Genomic DNA, 27,131 nt, shown 5'->3' with positions numbered 1-27,131 from the left:
TGGATAGAAAGCCAGCAAAGGCAGGTAATAAAATCATCGGGCCAAGACGAGGATGCATCCAGGGTATAGTGGAGATTATCGAGGATGGTGTATTACAGGTCTTGGAATAACCAATTGTGATATATGCGTATTATGGGTTTTTCAAGAAGCACAAATGATGATTAATATACTTCATAATCTTGCTTAGTAATATATAAACGTTGTACATGCACGTTAATTCCATTAGTAATATTTCAAACTAATCAATAAAATATAAAAAGGCAGTGAAAATATGGTACACAGCTTGTCCTTTTTTATGACATGGTTAAATTTTGCCATCCACCATCCAAATAGTGGGCCATGTCTGAAATACAAAATCGGGTCTTTCTAAAAGTCAAATGGGGTATCATTTGCGGGAACAAGTATGGAAGTTCAGTTTGATGTGTCTTGTGAAGAGGAGATGTTTACACATAACATGCTCACACCTTAACTAAAACTTTCGTAACTCTCAAATCATGTTCTTGTTTCACAGGAAGAAAGGGAGAAGACGAAAGTATTGTCATCAAAAGCATAATTCATATATAAAAACCATCAGGTTGAACCATCTAGGAAAACTGATATTGATAATATCAACATCTTTGCCGTGTCAGCATGAATAACTTCTTGTCAGATGGTCACAAAAATGCAGCTCTTGCAGTTTTACACATACTTTCAGGTTTATAGGAATATTGTGGATGTTTATTCAGTACCACAAACGCGTCACAATACCCTTTGACATTCATGAAACATTGTAGCCAGATACCACCTGTAAAATGCCCTTGCCCAGTGATGTTTACCAAGCTGCAGGATTGCCAAGGTCATCGATTAAAATGAAGAAATAGTACCAACAAGTGAACCAGTGACATCTAATCCAATTTCATGCATGCATTTCATGAACATTTGCAATACCTGTTTGGTTAATACCACATTGGTTATTGAAGTTTAATGCAAAAAACCTCTTTAAGTGCCAGCAACCACCATCTTGCCAGGATGCATACAGAAGCATGACCCTCAAGACCAGACCTGCAGTACAGACACTAAGTATTCCAATTGAGAGGCTGGTGTATAAGCAATACATTTGTCTCAACATTTCATTTCGAATGTCATTTTGAAGGGCAAATCTCATGAAATCAGTAATAGAGATTTTGTTGTACACATCAATATTCTCAGATGCATTGGGCCATTTTACTAACAATTACTTGGTACCAACATAGTGCAGAAGTACACACACATATCTATAGTTTAATTTGTATAAAGAGAAAAGTTTAACGACTGTCAAGAAATAAATGCTCTCACTTACAAAAGTTATTAGAGAAGTAACTAAACCAAACTCCTATGTCTAAATTTAACACAAATGACAAAACTCTCCACGAAAAATCCTAGGAATTTTATTGAAAACGTGCAGCTGGACAGTTGATTTGTATCCGATTACATCAAGAATTGTTGGGAACTGGAAACCACCTCAGTTGGAATATACAATACATACAAGATTGGTCTCACAACTGATGCCCACAGGAACACAGAAAAGTGAACCAGGCAGTCATGACAGGTGATAATGACCTACTGGTTGTCATCTTCTCACAATGCCACTGCAGGTGAGTACGTGATATCTTACAAGATGCCAACATGGAAATAGGAAATACCAGACTTGTATCTGACGAATGAAAGACAACCGGCATTCTGTGATGCTGAAGTTACAAATCTGATTAGGTTCTTGTTTTGTCACAACTGAATAGAATTTCAGTGGTATCAATTATAGTTTGAGGTCAGTCGTAACAACCTGGTAGCTTCAGAAGGAATATCATTGGAATTCTACATACCAGCGTTGTTCTCAACCTATTCAAAATGCTGAAGGTGTTCAGAATTGTGATGAGCCAAACAAAAAAGGCAACCAGTCATAAGATACATTTCAGAGGCCAAGTTTCTTTGGTTAAGTATCTGCAGGCTGATCTATATGAGCAACTGATGTAAAATGAACATATTATGACATATTAAATTCATTAATTTTAGCCCAACAATAAATGTAATAAATAGTTGATTTACACACTGCAAACAAATCAATCTAATGAAATGGATTGATGATTGACATTGAAAAATGAACTTATTTTTCTCTAATCACTGGCAACTGTTTTGCATGACAACTGACAAATTATCTGCAATGGCAGGGTTTCCACAAAGGATTTATGGATGCAAAACCCTATTACCCAGTGAACTTCAACTTCCTTATAACAGCAACCTTAAAATATATTTCCCTTATGTCCCTTCAATACTATGTAATACTTCAAATAAGAGCTTTATCGCCATGATTAACTGCCGACTATGGAGTGGATGGGGTTAGGGATATATGAGGCTAGCAACAAGAAGGAATGTTCTTTTCCCCTGCCCTCTGAAACAGCTTGGCACACAGTAACAAACAGAGGCAGCAGTGGCGAGCAGGGAAAGAAGATTACAGAGCACAGAAAAACAAAGCATGGAGATGATATTTACCTGCACATACTTTGCATAGTGTTACAATCAAACAAACATTCTATGTCAATTCACATTTGTGGACCAAAAAAATAAAGAGGAGAAAAGAAAAAGAAGAAAAAAAAGAAAAAATATATATATATATTAAAAAACAGTTTCTTTTAAACAGTATGAAAATAACACTGATCTTTCATAATTTTCATGTTTTAATCCATTTTTACAACAAATGTACATGAGTGGATCTTGAAGTTGTTACAGCTAAATGGAACTGCCACAGACAAAACCAGGAGTCTTTTTTTGTATTTTATGCAGCATGTAACAATGACACAGTTCACATATAAAGATGAGAAAATATGCAATTCTGCCATCACTCACATCACTCCTTGTATCACTGAGCAACACCAGTATTCAGAAGCACCAATGCAAACCAATTGAGACCCGTTCTGCGCACGTCTTATATTACTTTACTGTACAATTTTTTTAAATTGGTTTCATTGGTTCTATCGTTCATCTCAAGGAATGATGCACTGACAAGGGAAAGGAGGGTTTCTTTGTATCACTGAAAGTCCATTCCACTCCATTGCCCCATTCTTAGACACGTTTAGGACAAAATAATAATCACAAAGTATTCTTAAATAGAGGGTGCACTTTGCTTTGAACTTTACTATAATTCAAAAACAAAGCACAATCAAACAACCATACAGCTGTACTGACTGCACCAGAAGGGACCATTTTAAAGACAGCTTCAAATTTGATATGCCTGTCTACTTCAGCTCAGAATTGCATACTTTCAGAAGTTTAAGCACCATGGACCATCATCATCAGCGTCGTCCTCCACCCATTTGAAGGCCGCCCCTTGGGCTCGCAAACCCTCCTCTGTCTCCTCGTCCCATTCCGCCTCCTCCAGACCTCATGTTACCACGCCCTGGGGCACCAAAACCACTTGAGCCCCGGCCCATTCCTCCACCACGTGTACTTCCACCACGACCACCTCCTCCAATTCGACCACCATCTCCTCTGGGCTTCTTTTCTTCAACATTTAATCTGTGTTCACCATTGTACTTAATGGGCTGAGTTTGCTATAACAAAAGAGAATTAAATTCGGTCAGTAAAGAGCTTTTTATTTCTTTGTATTACTTTAAAACTAAACAATTGCCACGATCTTTTTCAAGGAAAAGATTGAGTAAACTATGTTCTTAACAAACTGCTGTTATAACCAAATATAATGGGTGTTCTCTTCGAGCTTATTATAACTGTAGTTAACTATCACAGATTTGAACTTGGAAAAGGCACAATGTAGAACTAAAAGTTGCAATTTAATACATTGTGAAAACCTGCAGTCTAAGTAAACTTAGACTCAGTATTATTCGTTACACTGCTTTACTGAGTCTAACAAAACCTTGTGGAAGGTCGCGTCAGGTAACCTTTCGAATTGACCAATCAGAACACAGCTTACCAAATCGCGAAAGTGGACATTCGCACATACCTTTTAAACTTTTACCTCGAAAAAGTTTGTACCCGAACGATTCCGAATGCTATTTTCCGTACGATCGGTTGCTAGTGACGCACAACACAGCAGTGAGTAAACATTCGCCGAAAATAGCTTTTTGTCAGTATTAAAGCATGTCAACTTGTGGCAATATTAGCTAAATATAACCATATCAACAGGAATCCCAAAGCGTATATACTGCATGTCAAATAGCAGTGTTTTATGCGGATTTTCATTTGTTGGGAGGCGAACCGGGGACGAGAAAATCCATTTTGTAAGTCCCGCCGAACCCTAAACAGTAGACGTTGTCTGACTGGTTAAATCCGTTCGGCCGTCTCACCTTTGATTGGACGGTCATAGGTCGATTAAAGGTTACCTGACGCGACCTACCACAAGGTTTTGTTAGACTCAGTATAGCAGTGTAACGAATAATACTGAGCCTAAGTTTACTTAGACTGTGAAAACCTGTTGAGTTCTTCGAACAGTGAGTATGGTTTTACACGGATTTGAGCAATATTCCAGCAATATCAGGGCAGGGGACACTATAAATAGGCTTCGCACACATTGTACACATCTGGGGAATCGAACCCAGGTCATGAGCGTGATGAGTAAACTCTTTAACCATTAGTCTACCCCACAGCCCCTCTTCAAGCAGTAAATATAACCAAAAATAGTTTAACAATAGCCATAGATAGATATTTTTTTTTTCAAAACAGACTCAAACTTCCAGAAGCTTTAGCTTCACTGGTCCAGTGATATCTGTAGAGATGAAATCTACTGAAACCAGTGAGTATTTTTAAATAAAGACCACAGTCAAAATGGAGTGCAAAGTTAAAATCCAGGTGAATGTTAATAAAATACTCATAAGATACAAATCAGCTACATAAATAGTGCACATATTCTACAGAGGATTTATTATCTACAAAAACGTCTTCCAAGATGTCCTTTTAAAAAAACTTGCCATGACTGACATATTAACAATTTCAAAAGTTCTTGAAAAAAAGTTTGAATCATCAATAGAGGAAGTGTGTGCCAAATTTCAATTTCATGGTGGATTCAGAGAAATTTGACGGACTATCTGACTTCAGCTCACTTGTCCAAAAGCACATGCACAGAAGGCTGAGTAAGTGTAGAATACATACCTTAATTCTCAAGATGTCCTGTACAGGCTGAGGACTGTCAAACACCACAAAACCAAAATTCTGCAAACAGACATACAACACTTCAAAACATCACTCAACCATTTTTCAAACTACAATATTGTATGTATCACCTAGCTCAATGCAAATTTCAGAGTACCTCATCTTACTAAGGAAACATCTGAACACGCAAGGAAACATTCTGAACACGTAAACAAAAACAGTGCCTTGACACTTTTGCTGTACTGCTTATGTTGGGCAACAATTGATTCACTGATCACAAGCTACTGACAGCCTCAAGACACAAATTGTAATTTACAAATACAAGAAAGGAACTAAATTTCAATTGTTCTTAATCTGCTACAATAGAAACAGAAGGGAATGTTGTTTAACAGTGTTGGATGCACACATCAGAAATATTTCCTTTTCAAGAGATTATATCATGAAGTCTTTTCACTTCATTTTGTTCATATGGTACTTTCAATTGGTCTCACACCTTAGAATTTATCACCAACCTTTAAAACATGTCATTATTTTACAATGCAATTTCTACAATCTTGCTGACAGATGTTCGAGACAACATCCCCACAAATGGTTTGCTGGTGTCTTCAAGGGTAAACAGGTTTACTGAGCGGTCTACCAGATAGACTGATGTCATTGAAGCCCAACAATATTTTTGTTTGCTGTTTAATGCCGCTCTCAGAAATATTCTAGCTTTTATGACAACGGTCTGTTACTAAGTAGCCTCACAACCTGATACAAGCATGGGTTGCTGAAGACGAATTCTGACCCAACAATGTTGACGACCTTCAAAATTAATTAACTTCAAATTGCCTACAATGTCACAATATTATTTTGGACTAATTCATGGGAATGACGACATTATAAATGGGAATCAATATACACATTTTTTCCATTAAATATGTTCATTAGCATGCACTGGAATTCAATATAATAGATGCTTATTAACTGATGCTGCACCAACGTTATATGTCCTCGTCATATATAGCCAGTAACACCGACTATGTATCTAATGAAGCAAGATTTGCAAAAAAGAAAAGGTCCTGTTTATCAACTACAAAACGTGCTTGCAACTTTTGATTCATTAAATATTTCAGCAAAGTTAACAATCCCCAATACAAACACTGGGCTTGACCATTACAGAGAAACTGAACAACATAAAAATGACCACTCCAGTGAACGGAACACATAATGTATGTCAATAACAATCTTGCACATCAATGCGACACTCAAATGGCTCATATGCAGTTTGAGGCCACCACATGAAACTTTTTCAGTTATAGTATGAACAAAATGCAAATTTTGTCAGTGATATCAGTGGTGAATCTAGAAATTGGATGATAACAGACATTTGGCCATTGCAATAATGAATAAACACTATAAATAAAGGGCAGGGTTTTCAACACAGAACAGTCTCATGACTCAGCTAGAAATAACAAATAATCTGTTGTGACAGGTAGGATCACAGTAACACTGTTAAACTCAAAATTATGAGCATTCAGTTTAAATGTATGGGGCCCATGGGAGTGAAATGTACTGGACCTTTTACATTTCTGTGTTGCAATGCCACATGAGGCACTCTAGATCCATCACTGGTGGTTTTGAACTTCAATATCTCATGTACATATTTCAAGAACATTTCAAATGGTTATGCAGCAACCGAAACTGGTGCCGTAATGGTATTGTTTGTTCCAGGGATACCTTCTTCAGTGGGAAAGAGCACCTTTGATATTGAAGTGTCCTGAGGTACAGGTGTTCACTGATGACACCCACACAGGATAATGCACCCGCAGTCCATAAGATGTGCCGATTTTCAGCCAGATTTGCTTGCAACACCACAAAAAAAGGTACTCACTGGCAATTTTCCCCCACCACTCTTAGTGTTGATTCTGAGTTCCATTACTTTTCCATAGTCTGAAAAAGAGGATATAAATTATGGACTCCTGTTTTCAACCTAATATATCATTGACTAGTTTGCTGGCCTTTGCATCATTTAAAAAACAGCATAAAACAAGGAAAATGTAACTCCTGACAAATGCTAAAATGCTTTCAAGGTACAAATCCTAATTATCTTTTTTTTTAAATGTCCGTTTCCGGTTACCCGACCGACCCTATCCTAACCCCCCCCGACCCTAAATCTTTTTTTACCCAAGTCAAAATCATGACTGGAGTGCATTTCAACTCATCATTTTCATCCAAATCCAGGATGATATTTTCATAAGCATGTAATAGGAAACTGACATATATTTTTGGGGGGCCTTAAATAGCTATTTATTGGAAAACTCCTCGAACAAGAGTGCATTGAGTAAGTAGACATAGCTCTAACAGGCGCAAATGTGCATCCAGTATGCACAAATGCAGAGAATGGATGCAAATAAACAATTCACTGTGTCCAGAGGGACGTACAATATTATTCATTGTACCAACAAAACATCTATGACTATGCTAAGTGTTTGGTTGTTCCTTTCAGAGCAGTAACACGCATTATTTCATCCATCAGTCTCCATGATCAATGAGTCATTCCAGGCTCTAAAGTACATTATCATATGTACAGTTCTTTACACACGGGACCCCCATGTTTTTTGAGTCCAGGTAAAATCCCTGACAAATATATGGTCAGGGTTTCAGATCAAATTTTCTAGCATCCATTTAGTGAAAACTTTTCTAAAGGCAAAGGACACATTCAAATATTTTCAATCAATAACTTGAAACATAAAACTACAAAAACTATGTAAAGAAAAAGGCAAGAAAAGTTTTGGCCTTGCCAAGGTGAAACTTCATCAAGACATGACACATTGCACTGGGAAATATAACTGTTTATTCTTAACACAAACTGCATTCAATACACACATTCATTTAATACAGATTTGTGACCTGAACTTACGTTCAAAAAAACTTTTCAGTTCTTTTTCTGAAATGTTGTGTGGTAGGTTTCCAACAAAGAGCTGGTGGCTATCTGGAAAGCGAGAGCCCCTTCTTCCACTGATACTGTCATTGTCACCATCATCTCGACTCATACTTGTTCTCTCGCCTCGCTGTTCACTCCGCTGTTCCCGAGCTTGTCTAAAAGAATCAGGCCCTTCATCATTGAAAGTCCTACAACCACAGACAGATTAACAATAGGAGAGACAGAGCAAGCCATGCTGTAAGAGACTGACCTATATACATGGAAACAACAAACCACACAACATTACAATGTATAACAAAAATACACTCATGTCTATAAAAGGAATGATGGCGTTCAATTTTACCTCACTCACCAGGATCCACTAGCACAAAGCGATCTCAGCGCTACAATGATTGTAAGTCTATGTTAAAGTATGGGAGTTACAATCACCTCAGCACTAAGATCGCTTCGTGCAAGTGGACCCTAATTTTTAGTGCCAACTCCTTACTCAGTGGTAGCTCACTGTTTGTTACAATTATTGTTATTTGTTTCATGCAACATTAAGACATATTATCGAGCGTTATCTTTCTCGCAAAGGTGGTAAATTCTATGTAGCTTTTGTTGATTTCTCAAAAGCTTTCGATTCTGTTCAAAGACATTCTCTTTGGAAGTTATTATATAAACACGGTCTGAGTCGTAAAATGGGTAAAATGTTAGAGTCTATTTATAATAGTCTAAAATCCTGTGTTTGTTCAAATAGTAATTTATCTCGTGTATTTGATTGCCCGATGGGAGTCAGACAAGGGAGTATGCTCAGCCCCTTTTTGTTTCAGTTTTATATAAATGAATAATGTAATTGAAAGTGAATGTCGGTTTGGTGTTCAGCTACATCCAGATGTTACTCATATTTTCCTTCTTTTATTTGCGGATGACCTTAGTTTGGTTGGGAACAGCGTGAGAAGTCTGCAGTTTAAACTAGATATTCTTAGCAGGTACTGTTCAGAATGGAAATTGTCAGTCAATATGCATAAAACTAAACTTGTAGTTTTTAAGAAAGGAGGTGGTTTATCTCGGTTTTCAAAAATGGTTTTATAATGGTTGTGTTGTTGAAGTTGTTTCAGGATATTGTTATCTCGGATTGTATTTTAGTAATAGGTTACAGTGGTCGAAAGCGTTTGACAATATTTCTATTCAAGCCAGAAAAATGCTGTCATTACTTCTTAGTAGTATACATTCTTTGAAACCACACTTGCCTCATCTGTACTTCAAATTATTCGATACAAAGATAACACCAATTTTCCTCTATGGGGCTTAAATTTGGGGGCTTAATAATATGGAAGAACTGGAAAAAGTACATTTATATGCTTGCAAACGTTTTCTAAACGTTAAGTTATCAACGTCCAATAATGGAGTATTAGCCGAGTGCGGTAAATATACTGTTCAATTATCTGCTGTTTTAAAATGTATTAAATATTGGTTAAATCTTATTAACATGCCCGAATGCCGTTTGCCTCGAAAATGTTACAATATGATGCGTATATATGATGAGCAAGGTTATGAGAACTGGGTTACCAAAGTTAGAAATATCATATTTAAATTAGGTTTTGGTGATGGTTGGGTATCACACACTTACGGAGATAAAAACGTTTTTGTTAAAATGTTTTTTCAACGACTGAAAGATAATTTTCGGTAAGTTTGGCACAGTGATTTATCTGAGAGCCCTACAATGTTTACGTATAGTAATTCTAAATTAACGATTTCTTGTGAAACTTACTTAACTCATATTACTGTATCCAAATATAGATCTTGTGTATCACGATTTAGGTTAAGTTCCCATAGTTTAGAAATTGAAAGAGGTCGTTACTATAACATTCCCAGGGAACAAAGAACATGCAAAATGTGTAACTTAAACGTAATTGAAAATGAATATCACTTCTTACTTATCTGTCCAGCCTACATTGAATTAAGACGTACATATCTTTTGTTGCAATTCTGTTTTCCCCAATATACTAAAATTCAATTCATTGTTATCATCCAAAAATGAAGACATTTCCATGGATACTGCTAAATATTTGCTTTATGCATTCGAAAAAAGGAAATCAATTTTGTCATATTAAGACATGTATATGCTGTAAATGCTTTCATTGTTATTACATTTCATGTCTGCACCGATGAGGTGTTTTTTTGTTGTACTCATAGGCCCGTGGCCTCATAGTATTGGAAATAAAGATTTGATTTGAAGACATATTAAGACCACAAACCAGTGATTGAAATTATGAGCATATCTGATTTTGACCAGCAATACAAAGGTCACACAGTGAAAGCTTTTGATCAGCATAAACTATTCAGTATTCTTGGGAACAAAACGCAAGGAAACAGAAGACTTTGGTTTGAAATGACATGTAAACAACTTTGCTATCCTTTATGGGCCTTATCTCAAGGACTCAGTACAGTTTGATCAACCAGTAGATTCAAAACAATCTAAATTTGACCACCTATCAACTAAATTAGAAGAGTGCATACTGCATTTTGACAGTTAAAAGATTATAACACTTTCCATTCTGACAAAGAATAACCTCACAAAACAGTTAAGAATGCAGGATTACCTCAATTATGAAATGAAAGTACTGGGTAAAATCCAGAAAACACATTAAAAAGTATTACCGTATAAAATATTATCTCAAAAGAAATAATATTCAGAAAGTGTTTATTTATTCATGGGACTCTGAACCACCCCTCTCCATATTAAAACAATTATGTTTAACCTTCCATGAATATTCTGACAAATGTGACAATTCACATAAAAAAATAATGACATACTGCAAAAATAATAAAAAACAACCTAAGGTATATGATAAATTTCAAATGCACTTCCAAAAAAACACATTTCATGAATGTTGCACTTAGCCTCTTTTCTGTTGCAAGCAAGCGAACTAAAAACAAACACTTTAGCTGAATGATTTAAATGGGGCTTCATGTCATAAGGATCAAATTACCTATAGTCCGTTTGGCTCAAAAGCGGACCGGTGAATTGCAATTAACTCGAAAACTAATAAACATAAAAGACTCAGTGAAACATTGATCATAATCAAAACGTCAGACCAACTCTGAGGTTTTTGCAGAATTTATGTCCTAAAAATAAGAAAGGGACAGCCTGGTGTGCGAGAAAGGATGGAGACGGCACAGCACAGGTTAATGAATCAATAACTTTGTCGGCACTTGTACATGTGCCTCTGTAACACCTGGCTGTCCTTTTCTCTGCACTCCTCCCTCGTAACTGTGTCAAAATTTTAATGATAGTTGAACATAGAGATTTTTCTGGGTTACATCTTCTTTTTATTCTCGAGTACAACGTTTCAGGGCTTGTTCTGGCCCCATCATCAGGTAAACTGAACAGTAACTGTTAACTCTGGCCGTGACGTCATAATGCTTATGACGTCACAATGCTATGACGATGCAATACATGTGGTGGTCAATAGATACAGATGACATGGCTAATAGAATACATGTTATTATGAATATATAAGATGTCATTTACTGCAAAATTAATGGATCAATTTAGAACTGTGCAGATACTTATACAAAATTGTTGATTGAATTAGAAATGTACAATCAACAATTTTGTATAAGTATCTGCACAGTTCTAAATTGATCCATTAATTTTGCAGTAAATGACATCTTATATATTCATAATAACATGTATTCTATTAGCCATGTCATCTGTATCTATTGACCACATGTATTGCGTCGTCATAGCATTGTGACGTCACGGCCAGAGTTAACAGTTACTGTTCAGTTTACCTGATGATGGGGCCAGAACAAGCCCTGAAACGTTGTACTCGAGAATAAAAAGAAGATGTAACCCAGAAAAATCTCTATGTTCATCAAATATCATCTTCTAAAATGCCAATCAAGCATTTAATGATAGTTGTTAAACAACCTTTTCAATATTAGGACATAAATTCTGCAAACAAATCACAGAGTTGGTCTGATGTTTTGATTATGATCCGAGTTTCATTGAGTATTATATTTTTATTAGTTTTCGAGTTAGATTGCAATTCATCGGTCCGCTTTTGAGCCAAACGGACTATAGTGAAGTTTAGCCCCATCAGTCTGGCTACTTCAGAGAAGCTTACACAGTCAAATACTTACTTTGACACAATTTAAGATGATAAAAACAGGGCAAAATAACAAATTCTCCAATATTCGAACATATTTGCTGAATCAAATAATAAACTAAATTTCTTACTTTCTGTAAGATTAACATTAAGATTCATCATGTTTTCACAGTTAAAATGCCACATTTATCAAAATTCTACTTATATGAAAGTGGACTAAAAATTTAAATTAAAGTTATTGGCAAAGATGGAGACTTGTATTCTATCCAGCAAATGGCTCTTGTCGAGAGACACTGGCAGTTTCCTACTTATCAAGCATAGATGCCTTCACACTTTCCATATCTGAAGAAGCAATGACACCTTACGTTTGAATCACAATATGATAGTGTCTGTACTGCTTCCACTGTACCCAATATAGTAATTCTGCCCACATAAAACATTCTATGCCTAAATTTTAAAGTTCCATGGCACTTGCGTTTTAAATTCTAATGACAAAATATATTACAAGTAGGGGTGGTTGATAATACTGGTTAACCGGTGTATTGCAATTCAAACTTCACAATATGATATATTCCGGTTCACCCCATATGATCGGTAATTTTCATAATGTAGTCAAAAATACTAATAACATTTCTATATCCTTTATATTATTATACATTAATAGTTTTGAGAATGTTTATTGGTCATATAATTGCATTTGCGGGATTTTTAAACCATATAAATCCTGACAGTCCTGAAAGTGGCATTGTTTCAAAAGAAAGGAAACAGTTATTAAATTACCTTATACCATGTCTTACACTTTCACAATATATTGCAATAAGCCAACACATATCACAATATATTGCAATACAAAAATTATGGCAATACCCAACCTTAATTACAAGTAGGAATAAACTGAGAATTATTTTTACAAAGAACAAAAAAAACAAACCTAAACAATATCAGGTGTCTCTCACTAATGGGAATGAGGATGTGAGGTAACAACTACACAAGTCAAGTGGTCTCTGAGGACAATGTCTACAGTGCAAGGAAATGTTCTGAGAAAATTTAGTAGCATGATCAAAACACACGGGTAGAAAAAAGGTAAAAGAAATATTAAAAGTAATCACAAATAACTTCAGGAGAAACATGCATGTAAAAATCGGACATCTTCTACACTGCCTTATGTTGTGGGCTCTGGCAACCTTTCAGTTTCAGATGTATAAGTTTCACTGACCTGTAGTAACCCTTCCAGTTATGAGGAATCAAAAGACATTTTAGAAAGTATGACCTTGAGAGTGAAATTGCACTTCAATATCAGTGACAAGTACTTCAAAACATTTTATGAACATTCAAAACATACCAAAATGCTATTCAAATGGGAGATCCATTGGTGGAATAATAACAAGAAATGTTACATGAAAGTTAGTTTTGGGGACTTAAAACTAATCTCACAAGATAGTCACTTGTGAAAGGTAGGTCATTAAATGATATAACCAAGACATGCAGAAGACCCTAATAAATATCTCAAGAAAAAGGCATTTTGTTTTGTGAAAATGCAGAATCTTACGAATGACCTTGACCGTACATTAGATGCTCAAGACCATTTCCATTACAAGTGTTGCCCTTAGGAGAGAGACAAAACATTCTATGAACATATCTATGAAGGGATATACATGCTGTGAGATAAGCCCAAGGTGTGGAATTGGTCAAGTTCAGGCAAAAAATCTTACACTGATGATGAAAAAAAATTGAAGAGAAATGCCAAGTACACGAACATGCTTTAGAAGTGGATGAGGGAGGTAATACCTTGGAGGTCTCTGAGGCTGTGGAGCAGCAGCAGCAGCAGCAGCCAGGCTTGGGTCAGGTTTGGGCTCTGGTCTTGTCTGTTGAGACTTGACAGTAGGGCTCGACACTGGAGGTGGGGCAGATCCTGACACCGTGTTTTTTACTGGCCATTGCAGCCCAAGAAAAAGGTTTCGGTTCAACTGAAAAAATATTTAGAACATTGCAAAAACAAGTAAGCAATGCATACATCCCCCTTCTGAAACAATTTGATTAACAAGAAAAGTGTTAGCATTACATTAAAGAATCGACCCTTTACCTCTAAACTCAATGAACTTGGTGGCCACATGAGACATCACCATCCATCTTTGACATTGATAGTTCTGCTTGGAACACTAAGAATCTTTTACATTTTTTTTTTAAGTTTTACCTGTCTCCAGTTAGAAGTTATCTTTTGTCTTTGATTCCACTTTTTGAAATATTAAGAAATTTTAATGAGATTAATATCATGCAGCTATTACATTGTTTTAAGTTCTGAGTGAGTGAGTTTAGTTTTACGTCACACTCAGCAATATTCCATCTATATGGCGGCGGTCTGTAAAAAAAATCAAGTCTGGACCAGACAATCCAGGGATCAACAGCATGAACATAGATCTACGCAATTGGGATACCATGACATGTGTCAACCAAGTCAGTGAGCCTGACCACCCGATCCCGTTAGTCGCCTCTTATGACTAGCATGGGTTACTGAAGATCAATTCTAACCCGGACCTTCACTGGTCGTTTTAGGTTCTGAAATGAGTTTGGCATCAACAATATGACATGAGTTCGCTGTTGAAGTGAATGTGACGCCAAAAGTGATAATAAAACAACAGGAGTCTCATCATATTGTTTTGTCTTTTCGCCCTTTAAACAATTACATCCCTTGGGCATAAAAATAATCGGTAAAAGAACTATATCACATTTGGCAATATATTGCAATGTGCATTGCAATGTGCATTGCAATATGCATTGCAATATGCCAGTTCATATCAATATCGTCATACATACTTTTTGGAATTGCCAACACTAGTGCACAACCAGGCATAATGCCCAGTATGCAATATTTTAGCGATGCATTATTTTGGGAAAAGAAAGATTTTGGGTATACTGCTGAACAAACAACTACATAGCATCCCTGCAAAGCTTCCAGGTGAACTGACAGGTGACAAAGGACTGAGAAATTTGTGATACAGAAAAAGGTAAAAGAAAATACAGTACACGAAAGTTACTATTTAAATTCTATTTCTGGTGCTGCTAGGTATTGTTTAGTGAACAGAGATAAAGTTTACCACGTTTATTTTTAAGAATAAGCCTGAAATTGCAATCAGTTCACAAATTGTCTCCAATTTGCCAGTGATTCAGTTTATTCAATAATATGTTTATATTAAAGAAGTTTTACGCATCTGGAATAATATATTCCAACATCTAATAAGAGTAAAACCACCCAAAAAATTATTTTAAAGAGTCAAAGTATGGCACTAATTACAAATGCATTCTCTGTCAACTGTTTTCTTTCAAGGCACAAGTGGAAATTTTATCACAGCTCCTGTTAATATAGGCAAGTTAATGTGATCTGCTGATAACTAGGGGTGTCACGATACACCAATCTCACGATACGATACGTATCACGATTTTAAGGTCACGATACGATACGTATCGCGATTAGTGTTGTGAATCGGTTGTGATTTCATAATCGATCATCGGTTACAATCGGATTGGCTCAACCGATCAATCATCGGTTAATAATCGGTTAAATGAAATGACAAGAATAACCTCTGAATAAAACATATGTTACACAAGACCATGTGTTTGGTATTGTCTCAGACTCCTAAAGGTAAGTAAGTTCAGTTCAGAGACAGATGGTTGAATTTGAACAAAAGAAAAGAAAAAGAATTTGTTCTTTTTATGGTTTATTATTTATTTACCATCAATGCCAGAGATGCCAACCTCAACAATTTTATCATACTAGTGGCTACAAATTTTAGCCTAAACTACATGTAATACGTTTCACTAGAAATTCTACTGAAATTGGAAGAAAATTCATTGAAATTCAAATATATAGACACAAACATATATTTTCAGTGACTAAGTACAAGACAAATATCAATTATGTTCTTGATTTCGACAAATAAATAATCTCTTATCATTTATGAAATCAACTTTCAGGATTTATTTCATATATTTTATATTTGCAAGTAGATATATATCCAAAAGTGACTCTGACATAGCAAAGTAAAAGGGTACTCAAGTTTTAACCTGATTTACGATAATTCATGTCACAAGGCCTACATGTCATTCGTTTTCAATAACGTTTCAATTTGTTTGTATGTATTCTGTAGTTTCAAATTTCGTACTGATAGTAATAGACTTAAGAGTATGAACGGATACATATCATGCACGTATAACATGATGATACAGTAAACAACACATTCATAACATCTTTACTTTTCTATTTTCAAATAATTCTCTATTAGACCATTCACTTGATAGTGTCACGAAATTATGAGTAGATACCTTTGTTTGTGTATTCCTTTCGACAAATGGGGACCCCTGACATTTCTTCCAAAATACGAACACTTCCAAACGTTGGATCTGCCTTTCCCGCAAGGGTAGTTGAATATTTCATCGCCATCAACCCGGTTGGCAGCCGCCATTTTGTTTGGCGCGAAAGCTAACAACAATTATGATTTCACCAAAAATTCGCTTATTTATCTTAACACATTACTGGCAGATCATTATTTATTTAGACTTTTTGTTCCTTTTGTTTATTGTTTATATTCTGCAGCTGGGTTATTATGTACTTAGATACGTCATGAACAAGGTAAGCAGCAGTTGTACGCTCATGGAATGAGGTAAACATGCAAGTCATCGCTGCGCCGGAGTGTGCAAGCCAGTTTGTTGTGATCGACAGCTTCAATAAATATGACATTAAGTGAAACAAAATATATACACTGTGTATCCATTTTCAGTCAACTTCACTTCATTTCAAGGCGTAAGTAGACGCAATATGATTGTGAATTTTGTGAATAATGCGGACCGAAGTTATAATCATCTGTAACTGCCAGTTGTCTTGTGGTCTGAGTTGGGTATTCATTACTGTTTTCGTAAAAATTATTAGCGACAATCTATTATGAAATTTTGCAATTGATTGTCGCGTCGGAAAAGGGTAACCAATCAATTTTCGATTATAATCGATCATCGGAACACCACTAATCGCGATACATAATTTTCGCGCCTTTTCATAGCATTACCTTACCGGCAACGTACGCGCTCGCTGATTGGTCCATCAAAATAGTCAAGCCAATCACAAAAGCTGTTAGTTTCTAACCTATTTTTTAAGTAAAGCTAGCTACATCTATTTATTGGAGCGGTCTCGTATAATTTTACTATCAAGACTTTGAAGGAGATGGATATAGCATAAAAAATTGAATCGATAAAGTTTTAAAATAGGAATCGATACGCACAAGCATTTATCGCGTATCGTATCGTCAGTAAAAATGTATCGATGCATCGATACATTCGCGTATCGCGACACCCCTACTGATAACCTCTAACAAAATCTCACTGAAACTATTTTCACATTGGCACACACTTTAACTACATATCGAATTATCAATGCAGTTGGTACCTCCTTTCTTCAGCTATGTGGAACAATTTAATTGGCCTGGAGACTAGGCTGGATTATCGCTTCCTGACAACTGGATAAAATATATTCTTTTTACTGCAATCCTATGATAATGAGCCTGTTTCGTTTCATGCAGCTATCAGCAACATTCAATCAACTACTAAAACACCGGATGTACATATTGGTCAATTTAACTTAGCCATCAGCAGTAAAACCTAATGTTTTAACAAGTAAGCTAGCACCGAATAGCAACAAACAGCTTTCACTATGGCTGCCAGGGAACATATGATGAATGATCTTCCTGTTTTTGTGCAGTGACACCAACTCTTGGCATGAAAAAATATTAAAAGGTATTAGTAGATGATACACACAATATATCCAAAAACTGCCAAAGAAATTATCATCTTCAAAGACAACAACAAGGCAAAGTCATCAATATTCTCCGCAATGGTAAAATACTCTTCATGACTGTCAACTAGTTATGACTATGTCAAATGTACGGTTTGATGTACCTCCTCAGTAATGATGATATGGAGTGGTACTGTGATTTATGTCATTAGGTTCTTGGACACCCATAAAGTAAGCGAGTAATGATCACTACCACCAATTTCAGTCAAAGTCAAATTTGATGCCATGGAAACAATATTTTACAGTGTTGCATCCAGGAATGTTTGATCAAGGGGGACATCCCCCTTAACTGTTTTAAAAGAGGGGGGACCTGATACCAAAGGGGTGGTTTGTCAGCATTACAGTTAAGATAGATATTTACTGTACTACTGATGCCGTCACAACAATGCCTAACTATTCACATGAGTTTTCTAACCTGGCCTTTGGCTCAACACTTGTGAAATAAGCGTCTCTCTTTCTTAGCTTTCCATGCTGCTGCAACAGCAGCATTATAGGGAAATTCCTTAGATCAATAGACCGATCCAGTCTGTCAATCAAAACTGGCGCATGGCGTCAATTTTGGCCAATCAGCAGGCTGGGCGCGCTGTGTGGATTAGTCAGACTTATTTCCGGGGTCAAACGATGCCTCCGAAGCGATGTGCTTCGAATTATGCCATTTACACTCGCTATATCTATTACATATTGCTGCGATTTGATGTGTACCTTTAACAAAACCATTACGATCAAGACAAAAAAATTGAGGCGGATCAAGGAATGCGATAGGCCTAAGGAGTAGTTAAATGTCGGCACCGTCGTTCACGAAACCTACGTCTGCTCGAAGGTGAGAATTTGCACGAATTTACACACTTTCGCACATGTGCAAAAGCATTACCAATAGATGACAACAAATAGCAGTTTAGGATTTTGAAAGTATTATAAACACAGACAATTCTTGTAACTACAAAATTGTTTTTGCTTCACGTTTTTAGTCACTACTGGGCATTGAGTTGGTACACCATAAACCTGAGAAGAGACAGGCGAGAAAGCCGTGACACAATGTAAACAAATCTGACAGCGAGTTGATTTCGGTTAGGGTCGACCGAAATAGCAAAACTTTGTTACATTAAAGAACAATGTGGTGGATATGGTTGCATTCGCGATTAGATATTCTTAAATTTGTCACACATTTTAGGATATTTTAAAGTTTCAAAAGCACAATCTGAAGTGCTCAGTGTCAGTGTCAGTGCCTATCACGCAATATCAAAACATCAAAATTCATTCAAATGAGTGTCTATAAAACCATGTCTTAAATATTTCAGAATTTCTATAAAGAGATGGGACCTTGAATTGATTTAGCTTACTCCATGTGGATCGGAGACGAAAACTATGTTAGAAGAATAGTGACTTTCTGGAATATCGGACGGAGTGAAATATAAGTTTATTTCCTAACTATGAGAACATTATTTGTTTTGATCTTTTGTCACAGCATAGTTTTTTTTACATGTAGGGTGGGGTGGGGTGGGTGGGTTACATTTTAGGAGTAATTACATAGTTCTGTCATTTTAATTATAATTCACTGGAAATGATAGCAAAGTATGTTTTAAGAATCTTGCCTCCTTCAGGAAACGTGGAAAGGTAATAAAATAGATAATAATCCAATCAATTATAAATAATTACTTAATTGACTCACATATCAGATTCATGTGAATTTAAGGCAGAACTAGGCAAACAAACACTATATACATATCATGGCTGAACAATCACTTGGTACTAATTAAGTTAGCTAGTTTGTTTTAAGATATATTTGGTCTTTAAATAATATGTTTACTAATAAGATTATTCAGAGATTGATCACTAGTATCATCACTTATAATAAAGTTATTTCAACATCCAGAGAATTTGAAAAAAACCCAAAGGCTACGTTGTGGTCACACCCAGGCATTATTCAGTTTTGGAACCAAATAACTGTTCATGTAACTGGAATGGATATTGAAACATATATTCAACCCCGATTTCATTTAATACTTCTTAGAAATCATCAGCTTTTGAGGAAGTTACAAATATTTGAAGACTGGGCCAAAGTAGTGTACTAAGATGTTGGTTTTGGACAAATTGTTCAAGGTTTGTTGATGCTTATTTGGAAAATAAGTTTAAATTCATAAGCAAATTTAATATAATTTTGATGACACTAGTAAGTACAAAAGTATCTCAGAAAAGGAAATAGATCAGAATTAGTGTTATGTCTCTAAGGGATATGGTCTCAGATCTAATAAAACAAAGATTATCATTGTTTAAGAAGCAATAATGTCAATATGTAATTTATTGACAAAAAGCTTTAAACTTTGAATATATTCTTTGCCTCTTATTTACATTAGTAGTTAGCAGTTAAATATATCTGAAAAAAGCAGTATATTTGTATGTCGTGTAACATTCTATTTCAATGCTAGTTAATTGTTCGGATAACTGTGGATCCTCTGTTCAAATATTTTGCATCACACGTTTCCTATTTATGGAAGATGTGTCAGTGTACAGGTGCAGACTGTATCTTGGATTCTTTGTGTTTATGGTGGTGTGACATACCTGTAGATAAATGCTGGCAGTTCATGAAGTCCATTATATAAGTGGAGGTTTGTAGATTAGGATTCCACAACAAAGTACACATAGAAAAATAAATTGGAAAGGATTATTAAAAAAATGGATTTCCTTATATTCAGTGTCATTTTAGGATGGTGTACAGATTTTGAAGAAAGAAATTTTACTGAGAATAGCTGCTGAATATTTGCTTCTGGGTATATGTCCAGATACATCCATGGAAACATACTGTGTCAACAGGTCCAGTAACGTTTTCAAGATAATATATACAGACAAACAAGGTGGACAAAGTTGTAGACGGGATACTGTTTTCCTGCTTTGTTCCTTGAAAGGTAGAAACCCATGTTTTCACAAACTACTAATTTAACTAAATTTGAACAACGGATAAATAAATAAAGGTGGCACGCGCAGTTTTGACAATCTATTTATAGATACTGAAATGATCTGCAACTTGAACATGTGGTTGTGTTCACGGTTTTCATAATATTACGATGGGAATTTTTGAGAATAAACAACAAACAACATAATTCAGTTACCTTTCCCCTGCTAATATCTTAGATGAACGTGAATTGCCAGATAGATTATTTGATAGAAAATACGCTTCCCAATCTCAGCAGCTGGCCGAGACGATTTTTCATCGGGCATGTAGATCTAACTACATTTATACAATTAACTCGCCAATTATACAACCTGTCAACTAAAATATATTGAAAATGAAATATGTATAACTTTCCTTTTTGAATATCATTCACAAATGATGGATACCGCAGTACAACAAACGGAATTAATCAACAACATTCGCAATTACGTATGTTTCGCTGGCGGTGACGCCATTGTGATTAGTCCGTGGTTGTCCCCCCTAACGTCAAAAACGAAGTGGGCGGGGCTTATCGGCCGGGACTGGATCGGTCTATTGCAGTTGAGATTGTCATTAACTGATTCACTTTGTCTGCACGTGAGCCTTGTTGATGCTTACTATCCACAATTACGATAGGTTATTTTCACGTCGCGCAGCTGTCTGTAGAAGGTTGGTTTATCTACGGGTTACACTTTCGTGAAACTTTTCTTCACGGGGTAAGGAAACGACATTACATATCACTTTGCGTGATGAACAAGAGAAGACGCAATTAAACATCACTAGACAAGATTGTTTATCATTTCAGTTCCAATTTGTTTTTGCTTTGCATTGTATTACATGCAGGGACTAAGATTACCGTGTGTATTTGTCTCGGACAAAGAGCCAGAAATAGCAATCAGCTGTGCATACGTCCCCCGCGATCTACCGCTGATTTGAGAGATGACTTCTGATGCAGAGATCGGATTAATATAGTATCTGAAACTGTTGTTTTTTCAAGATAGATATATTCCAGCATTGTGTAATTCTAATTGCAGGTTTTGCTCTATCAATGTAAAATATTTATAATCATAACTAAGGTTGTGTGACAGCACTTCAGTGTATTGTTCGCGCTGTTACCACGTTCTGAAGTGTACCCTCTTTGTGCCAGGCTATTTAAGTTTGATATGAGGCCGTGATGTTTTCGACCAATCATCACGCTAAAGAAATTACAAACGTCTCCGAGCTGCTGAATATGCAGCACCTGAGTGGCTGGCTGGCTGACTGACTGACTGACTGACTGACTGACTGACTGACTGACTGAGTTTGGTTTTATGCCGCTTTTAGCAATATTCCAGCAACATCATGGCAGGGGACACCAGAAATGGGCTTCACACATTGTACCCATGTGGGGATTCGAACCCGGGTCTTCGGCGTGACGAGCTAACGCTTTAACTATTAGGCTACCCCACCACCACCCTGATTGGCTGAAGTAAACCTATAAACTATACCATACATTAATGTATGCAAAAGCAAAAATAGATATGTCAAGAAACTGCTTTGGGTGTCTATCATGAAGAGAGAGAATGATGAAACTGGTTTGGTTTAGCAAACGGAAGAGTTTATCAACATGATTCACAGTCTTGTTTATATACATACCAAAGACACTTTTGATTTGCGATATGTAAATGCGTCAAGACCACCACATTATGCAGGTGCGTGAGTTGACACAATATGATAGGTACGAGCTTATTTATATTGCGTGACAGGTTGCTCATTGATTTCATTTTTTGTGGGAGATGTGCGTTAATAGGGGGGAATCCCCGCAATCACGCAGCCTGGATGCAACACTGTTTTATTCAGAAATACGAAAACATAAAAAGGCATCAGTTCACCACCAGATCTATCTGTGTGCCATGTTTGGTGATAAAACATCTAACGGTTTTAAAGTTCTGCTCCGGAAAAGAGCACCGACAGAAATTGCAGTCGAAGTCAAATTTGTTGCCATAGAAACGTAAAAAATAATTATTATCATCATTATGCAAATATCCTCCTCAGCTGCTCATAGGCGCTTTGCTTTTCCCTCATTGGATGTCAATTTGTTATTCAGAAATCCAAAACTACCAAAAGGCACCAGTTCACCACCAGACCTATCTTTGTGCCAAGTTTGGTGAAGAAATATTGAATGTTTCTTATGTTCTGCTCCGGAAAAGACGAATAAGCCATTTTAATACACCTCGCAAAACGTGTTACGGGGGATAATTATCGGAGGCAGGGACAGATTCAGACATAAAGCATCTCTCTAAATCAGACTGCTACATTACTGGCAATGTTGAGCGACAAAAACTGGATGATATTTTACTCTATCATATCGGTAAAATGTATTTCAAACCATGCAGTCAAGACAAACCAAAGATATCAGTTTTTAGCAATTTAAATGAGGTGTCACAACCTCTACAACCTTGTGGTTCCTCCTCATCGTCATGCGATGATTCTGTAATAGTGCTGGCAGTCGCAGGTGTTGTAGTTGCAGGTGACGGGGCTATTGCAGCAGATGTAGTTCCAGGAGAAGACTTCAACTCCACCTTCTCATCAAACTTTTCATCTTCCAGCTCAAGCTTCTCTTCAACATCCTTTCCCTCTTCTGCTACACCAACAGCCTCGTCAACATCCTCAACATGTGATGACCCATTGCTGTATTCAGAAAGAAAATATGCTTTACATCAACCTCTGACTTACTTCAACTAGACTTTTGAGTTAAGATTTATGAGTAAAACACTTAATTTTATGCCAAAGCTAGGAAGCAAAATGCTGATGTGTGCTAGAAAGTGAAAGTCACATGCCATAGCACAAGTTAACAAGCTGGAAACTTTTAATTCTTTTACAATGACAGACCTACACATATCATAAGCCTCCCTTGTTAGGCATCAACCCACTAATGGTACCAAACAAACATTTCCGATGAATTCATGCCGCCATTATGAAGATGACGGTGTACAACATGTATGGCCACCACCGCAATATGATGTAGCACAACGCAATCTCTGTATTCCTTAGAAACAAAGGTCATTACAAGGTTCAGCAAAAACAACTGAGAACTGATGTTCTTTACTTAAAGCACACAATCAAGAAGTACTAAAACATTGTATACCTGAGGGGTGGAGGTTGATCATAGAAAGACGTAGTGGACTCTTGAGTCCCTGAATCCACTTGCTGGCCATTTTCAACAACATCCTGTTCAGAGTCTAAAAAAGAGAGAGATACTTTTCATTGATAATGGAGTAGCAATCAACTAAGGTTGTCTCGTAAGAATGAGATGAAGAATGCTGAAGGTTGAATTTACAGTTTACAGTATTTTGGGAAGAAGAGCTTAAAATGATAGAAGTCCTAGACTTTTCCATGTTTCAGGGGTTGATTTTTTTGTTCAAAACACCATTGGACACAGGTCCAGTAAACTTCCAAAATCCACTTGACCACAATTAACAATTTGGTTTCTTTAGCAAATAATCTTTATCAATTGGTAGCAATTGCATTTTTATTTCATCCTCAAAATACATATATCAAAACATTTGAGTAGTTTGGCACTACTGTACCACAGTAAAGTTTTATGTGGATATTTACTTGACCAACTGGAGAATTCCACTCGGCAGTCGGGCAATAGTATTTTTCAACCCCTGATGTTTGATAAAAACACAAAACTGATCAACACTCAAACCCATAGTAAATGAGGGCTTTGGACCCTTTTGAACAAAGAGCAAGGGACAACTATTAGTTTGCGACACATAATGAAACTTGGCTTCAAGCTAGTTTTATAGGCCATAGGGCACAAGGTGAGGATCAAGCTAAATATGTAATTGTGTGAAACTGTGATAGGTGAATAGCTTCTAGAAAAGAAGAGTATATGGATACACAAATGCACAGAAAGTAAACTTCTATGGCATTGTAGCTCACCATGATTTGTAGTACAGTTTGCAATAACAGAAACAGCCACTAACAAAATTGCAGTCTTCATTTACATACAAACATTTTCTGCATAGATACACAGAGCTCCAGATAAGATTTAGCTCACGTGGGTACTGTACCCACTGTATTCTTTCGGAGTGGGTATTACGAATGTTGAGCGGGTATTTCATTTTCTGTTACCCACTGCTTTCAAATATGTGAGTATTTCAGTCATTTTACTCACCTAAGTATTACGTCATTGAGTAAGTTGAGCAGGTATGTTCTGCCTTATGTCATACCTAATCAAAACCAACTTAAATATAATGGAAATGATTTCATAAAAAAACACTCATCCTATACTGACAGTACAACACTTGTCCTAGACTAACAGTACAACTTGATAGCAATGGATGTCTTTTTCATTACGCAAGCGATTTTTATAAATATATTCTGTACGCATTTGTTTTCAACTTTTTGCGTATCTTACATTTTAAATGCGTAATTGGTACGCAACAATTATTTTTCAATGCGTAACTGGAAATTTTCTATGCGTATTTTACCCGGATACGCAGCTTATCTGGGCCTCTGGATACAGATAAAACTAAAATCTGAAGATTGGACAAAACATTGCCACTGAAAGGATTAACATATAGTTAAGTTGAGCTCCCTCAGGCCTACCAGTTCAGCATGTTCAGTGAGAAGTGTACTTGTTCAGGCAAACAGTTTAAAAGAATTTAAGAGCATGGTCTCAAACATCAAATCTCTGGCTTGAAACTGGAAGATTATTCAAGAGTGATCTCCAAATTCTAACGAACATGGCTAACTCAGTATCGTATTCAATTTATTTTGTATTAAACTCCCTTCCAGTAGCGGCTTTGAAAGTACAATTCCGTCAACGCCAGAGAACAGCATCATGTTGGATTCTAGGTGTAAAAATTAGCATTATTATTATTATTATTATGGTTTACAGATTAACGATAGTATGCAGCAGAGAGGGTTCGGGTGATCCTGGCACAGTCAGGCTGGCAAGGCTCATCATCAGCTCGGCCCTTGCCCCCTCTACACGCAGCCCAGACAGCGAATGGGACTTCTCTCAGAAAACGCTGCCTAGTCGAACCCACCAAGAACGTTCCCAAGAATATGTACACTCCCCAACACTGCAGCCTTCTGCATTACCCAGAGTGTCAGAAGAGCTGTGCTCCCGGTGGAGAACCCGGGCACTCTCCTGATTTGCGCCAGAGATCAAGAGGTACCAAACCAAGGGCACCGAGAACAATGGGGAGCCTGACGACAGTGTACAGTGCAAGCGAGACATTTCAAAGGCGAGGTCCGCATATTTAGCATGCTTTTCCTGAATCTTGCCAATCACGTTGCTGCCAAAAGGGACAGAAAATTCAATGATATAAAAAAATTCATTGGCTTTATCAAAAAGGACAAGATCACGTTTGTTTGCTGGAATTCTTCTGAGGCCGTATATGGGCCTATTCCAGAGAAGTTTGAAAGCATCATTCTCCATGACGCCCTGGACATGTTCAGGGTTGTACCAGAGTCAAAGCCACAGGCATGGTGGTATTATTATCAACATGCATCTTTAGCTGAATCTATCATTCAACATTGACAAAGCCATGGGAAATGTAAAGGTTTATAGAGGTGAACACTGACTAAAGATGATTTGTGTAAAAAAATCAAGACCTCTCAGGCCTGGTGAGCAAAACATGCACACAGGGACATCCCCCACCATGTTCAATGGGGGTGTAAGGATCAATAATATTTTATTCAGAATTCCAAAACTACCAAAAGGCACCAGTACACCAGCAGACCGATCTATATTATTCACACTTTGATAAGGATCAAATCATGGATTCAACAGAAAACTATTATGTGGGGTCAAATTTGGTTTAAATACCTAAGCTTATTGTAAGCATGGATCCTAGGTTTTCCATACCTGCCATCTCGGCCAATGACTCGCTCTATGATTTGCAAATGGTTGATTGGCCCCATGAAAACCATTTTTATGGTTACTCATGTATCAAGTGCACAAGGTTAGATTAATGTGGCTGTTTGCCTAAAGAGGGGTTACCATATTATTATTTATCAATCTTAAATGGATACAATTTCAAATTATAAATCTAAGTACAGTTGTGAAATTTTTGTGAACCTTAGCAAAGTGTGAGTAGTAGTACTAGTATACATGCCAAGTTTGGGGAAGAAATAGTGAATGGTTTTAAGTTCTGCTCCCAGAAAATAGCACCAACAATAATTTCAGTTGAAGTCAAACTTGTTGCCATGGAAACAAAAATAATAATA

At 36.6% G+C, this 27,131-nt stretch overlaps 1 protein-coding gene across 1 annotated transcript in view; it reads right to left on the bottom strand.

Moving 5' to 3' along the window:
- Window positions 1-1,390: 1,390 nt before the first annotated feature.
- The window catches only part of LOC124259520 (ras GTPase-activating protein-binding protein 2-like), a 48,395-nt gene continuing 22,654 nt past the window's right edge, over window positions 1,391-27,131 (bottom strand). The window contains exons 5-12 of the mRNA XM_046693652.1: window positions 24,034-24,151; window positions 23,344-23,576; window positions 16,530-16,615; window positions 13,927-14,105; window positions 8,018-8,229; window positions 6,989-7,047; window positions 5,116-5,175; window positions 1,391-3,563 (exon numbers count right to left, since the gene is read on the bottom strand). Coding sequence (XP_046549608.1) covers window positions 3,306-3,563; window positions 5,116-5,175; window positions 6,989-7,047; window positions 8,018-8,229; window positions 13,927-14,105; window positions 16,530-16,615; window positions 23,344-23,576; window positions 24,034-24,151 — 1,205 coding nt within the window. The 3' untranslated portion in view covers window positions 1,391-3,305. The remainder of the gene's footprint in view (window positions 3,564-5,115; window positions 5,176-6,988; window positions 7,048-8,017; window positions 8,230-13,926; window positions 14,106-16,529; window positions 16,616-23,343; window positions 23,577-24,033; window positions 24,152-27,131) is intronic.

Source organism: Haliotis rubra, unplaced genomic scaffold (genome assembly GCF_003918875.1).
Source record: "Haliotis rubra isolate DU_JTF1 unplaced genomic scaffold, ASM391887v1 Scf726, whole genome shotgun sequence".
Lineage (NCBI taxonomy): Eukaryota > Metazoa > Mollusca > Gastropoda > Lepetellida > Haliotidae > Haliotis > Haliotis rubra.
This window is presented reverse-complemented; position numbering and strand designations above follow the sequence as displayed.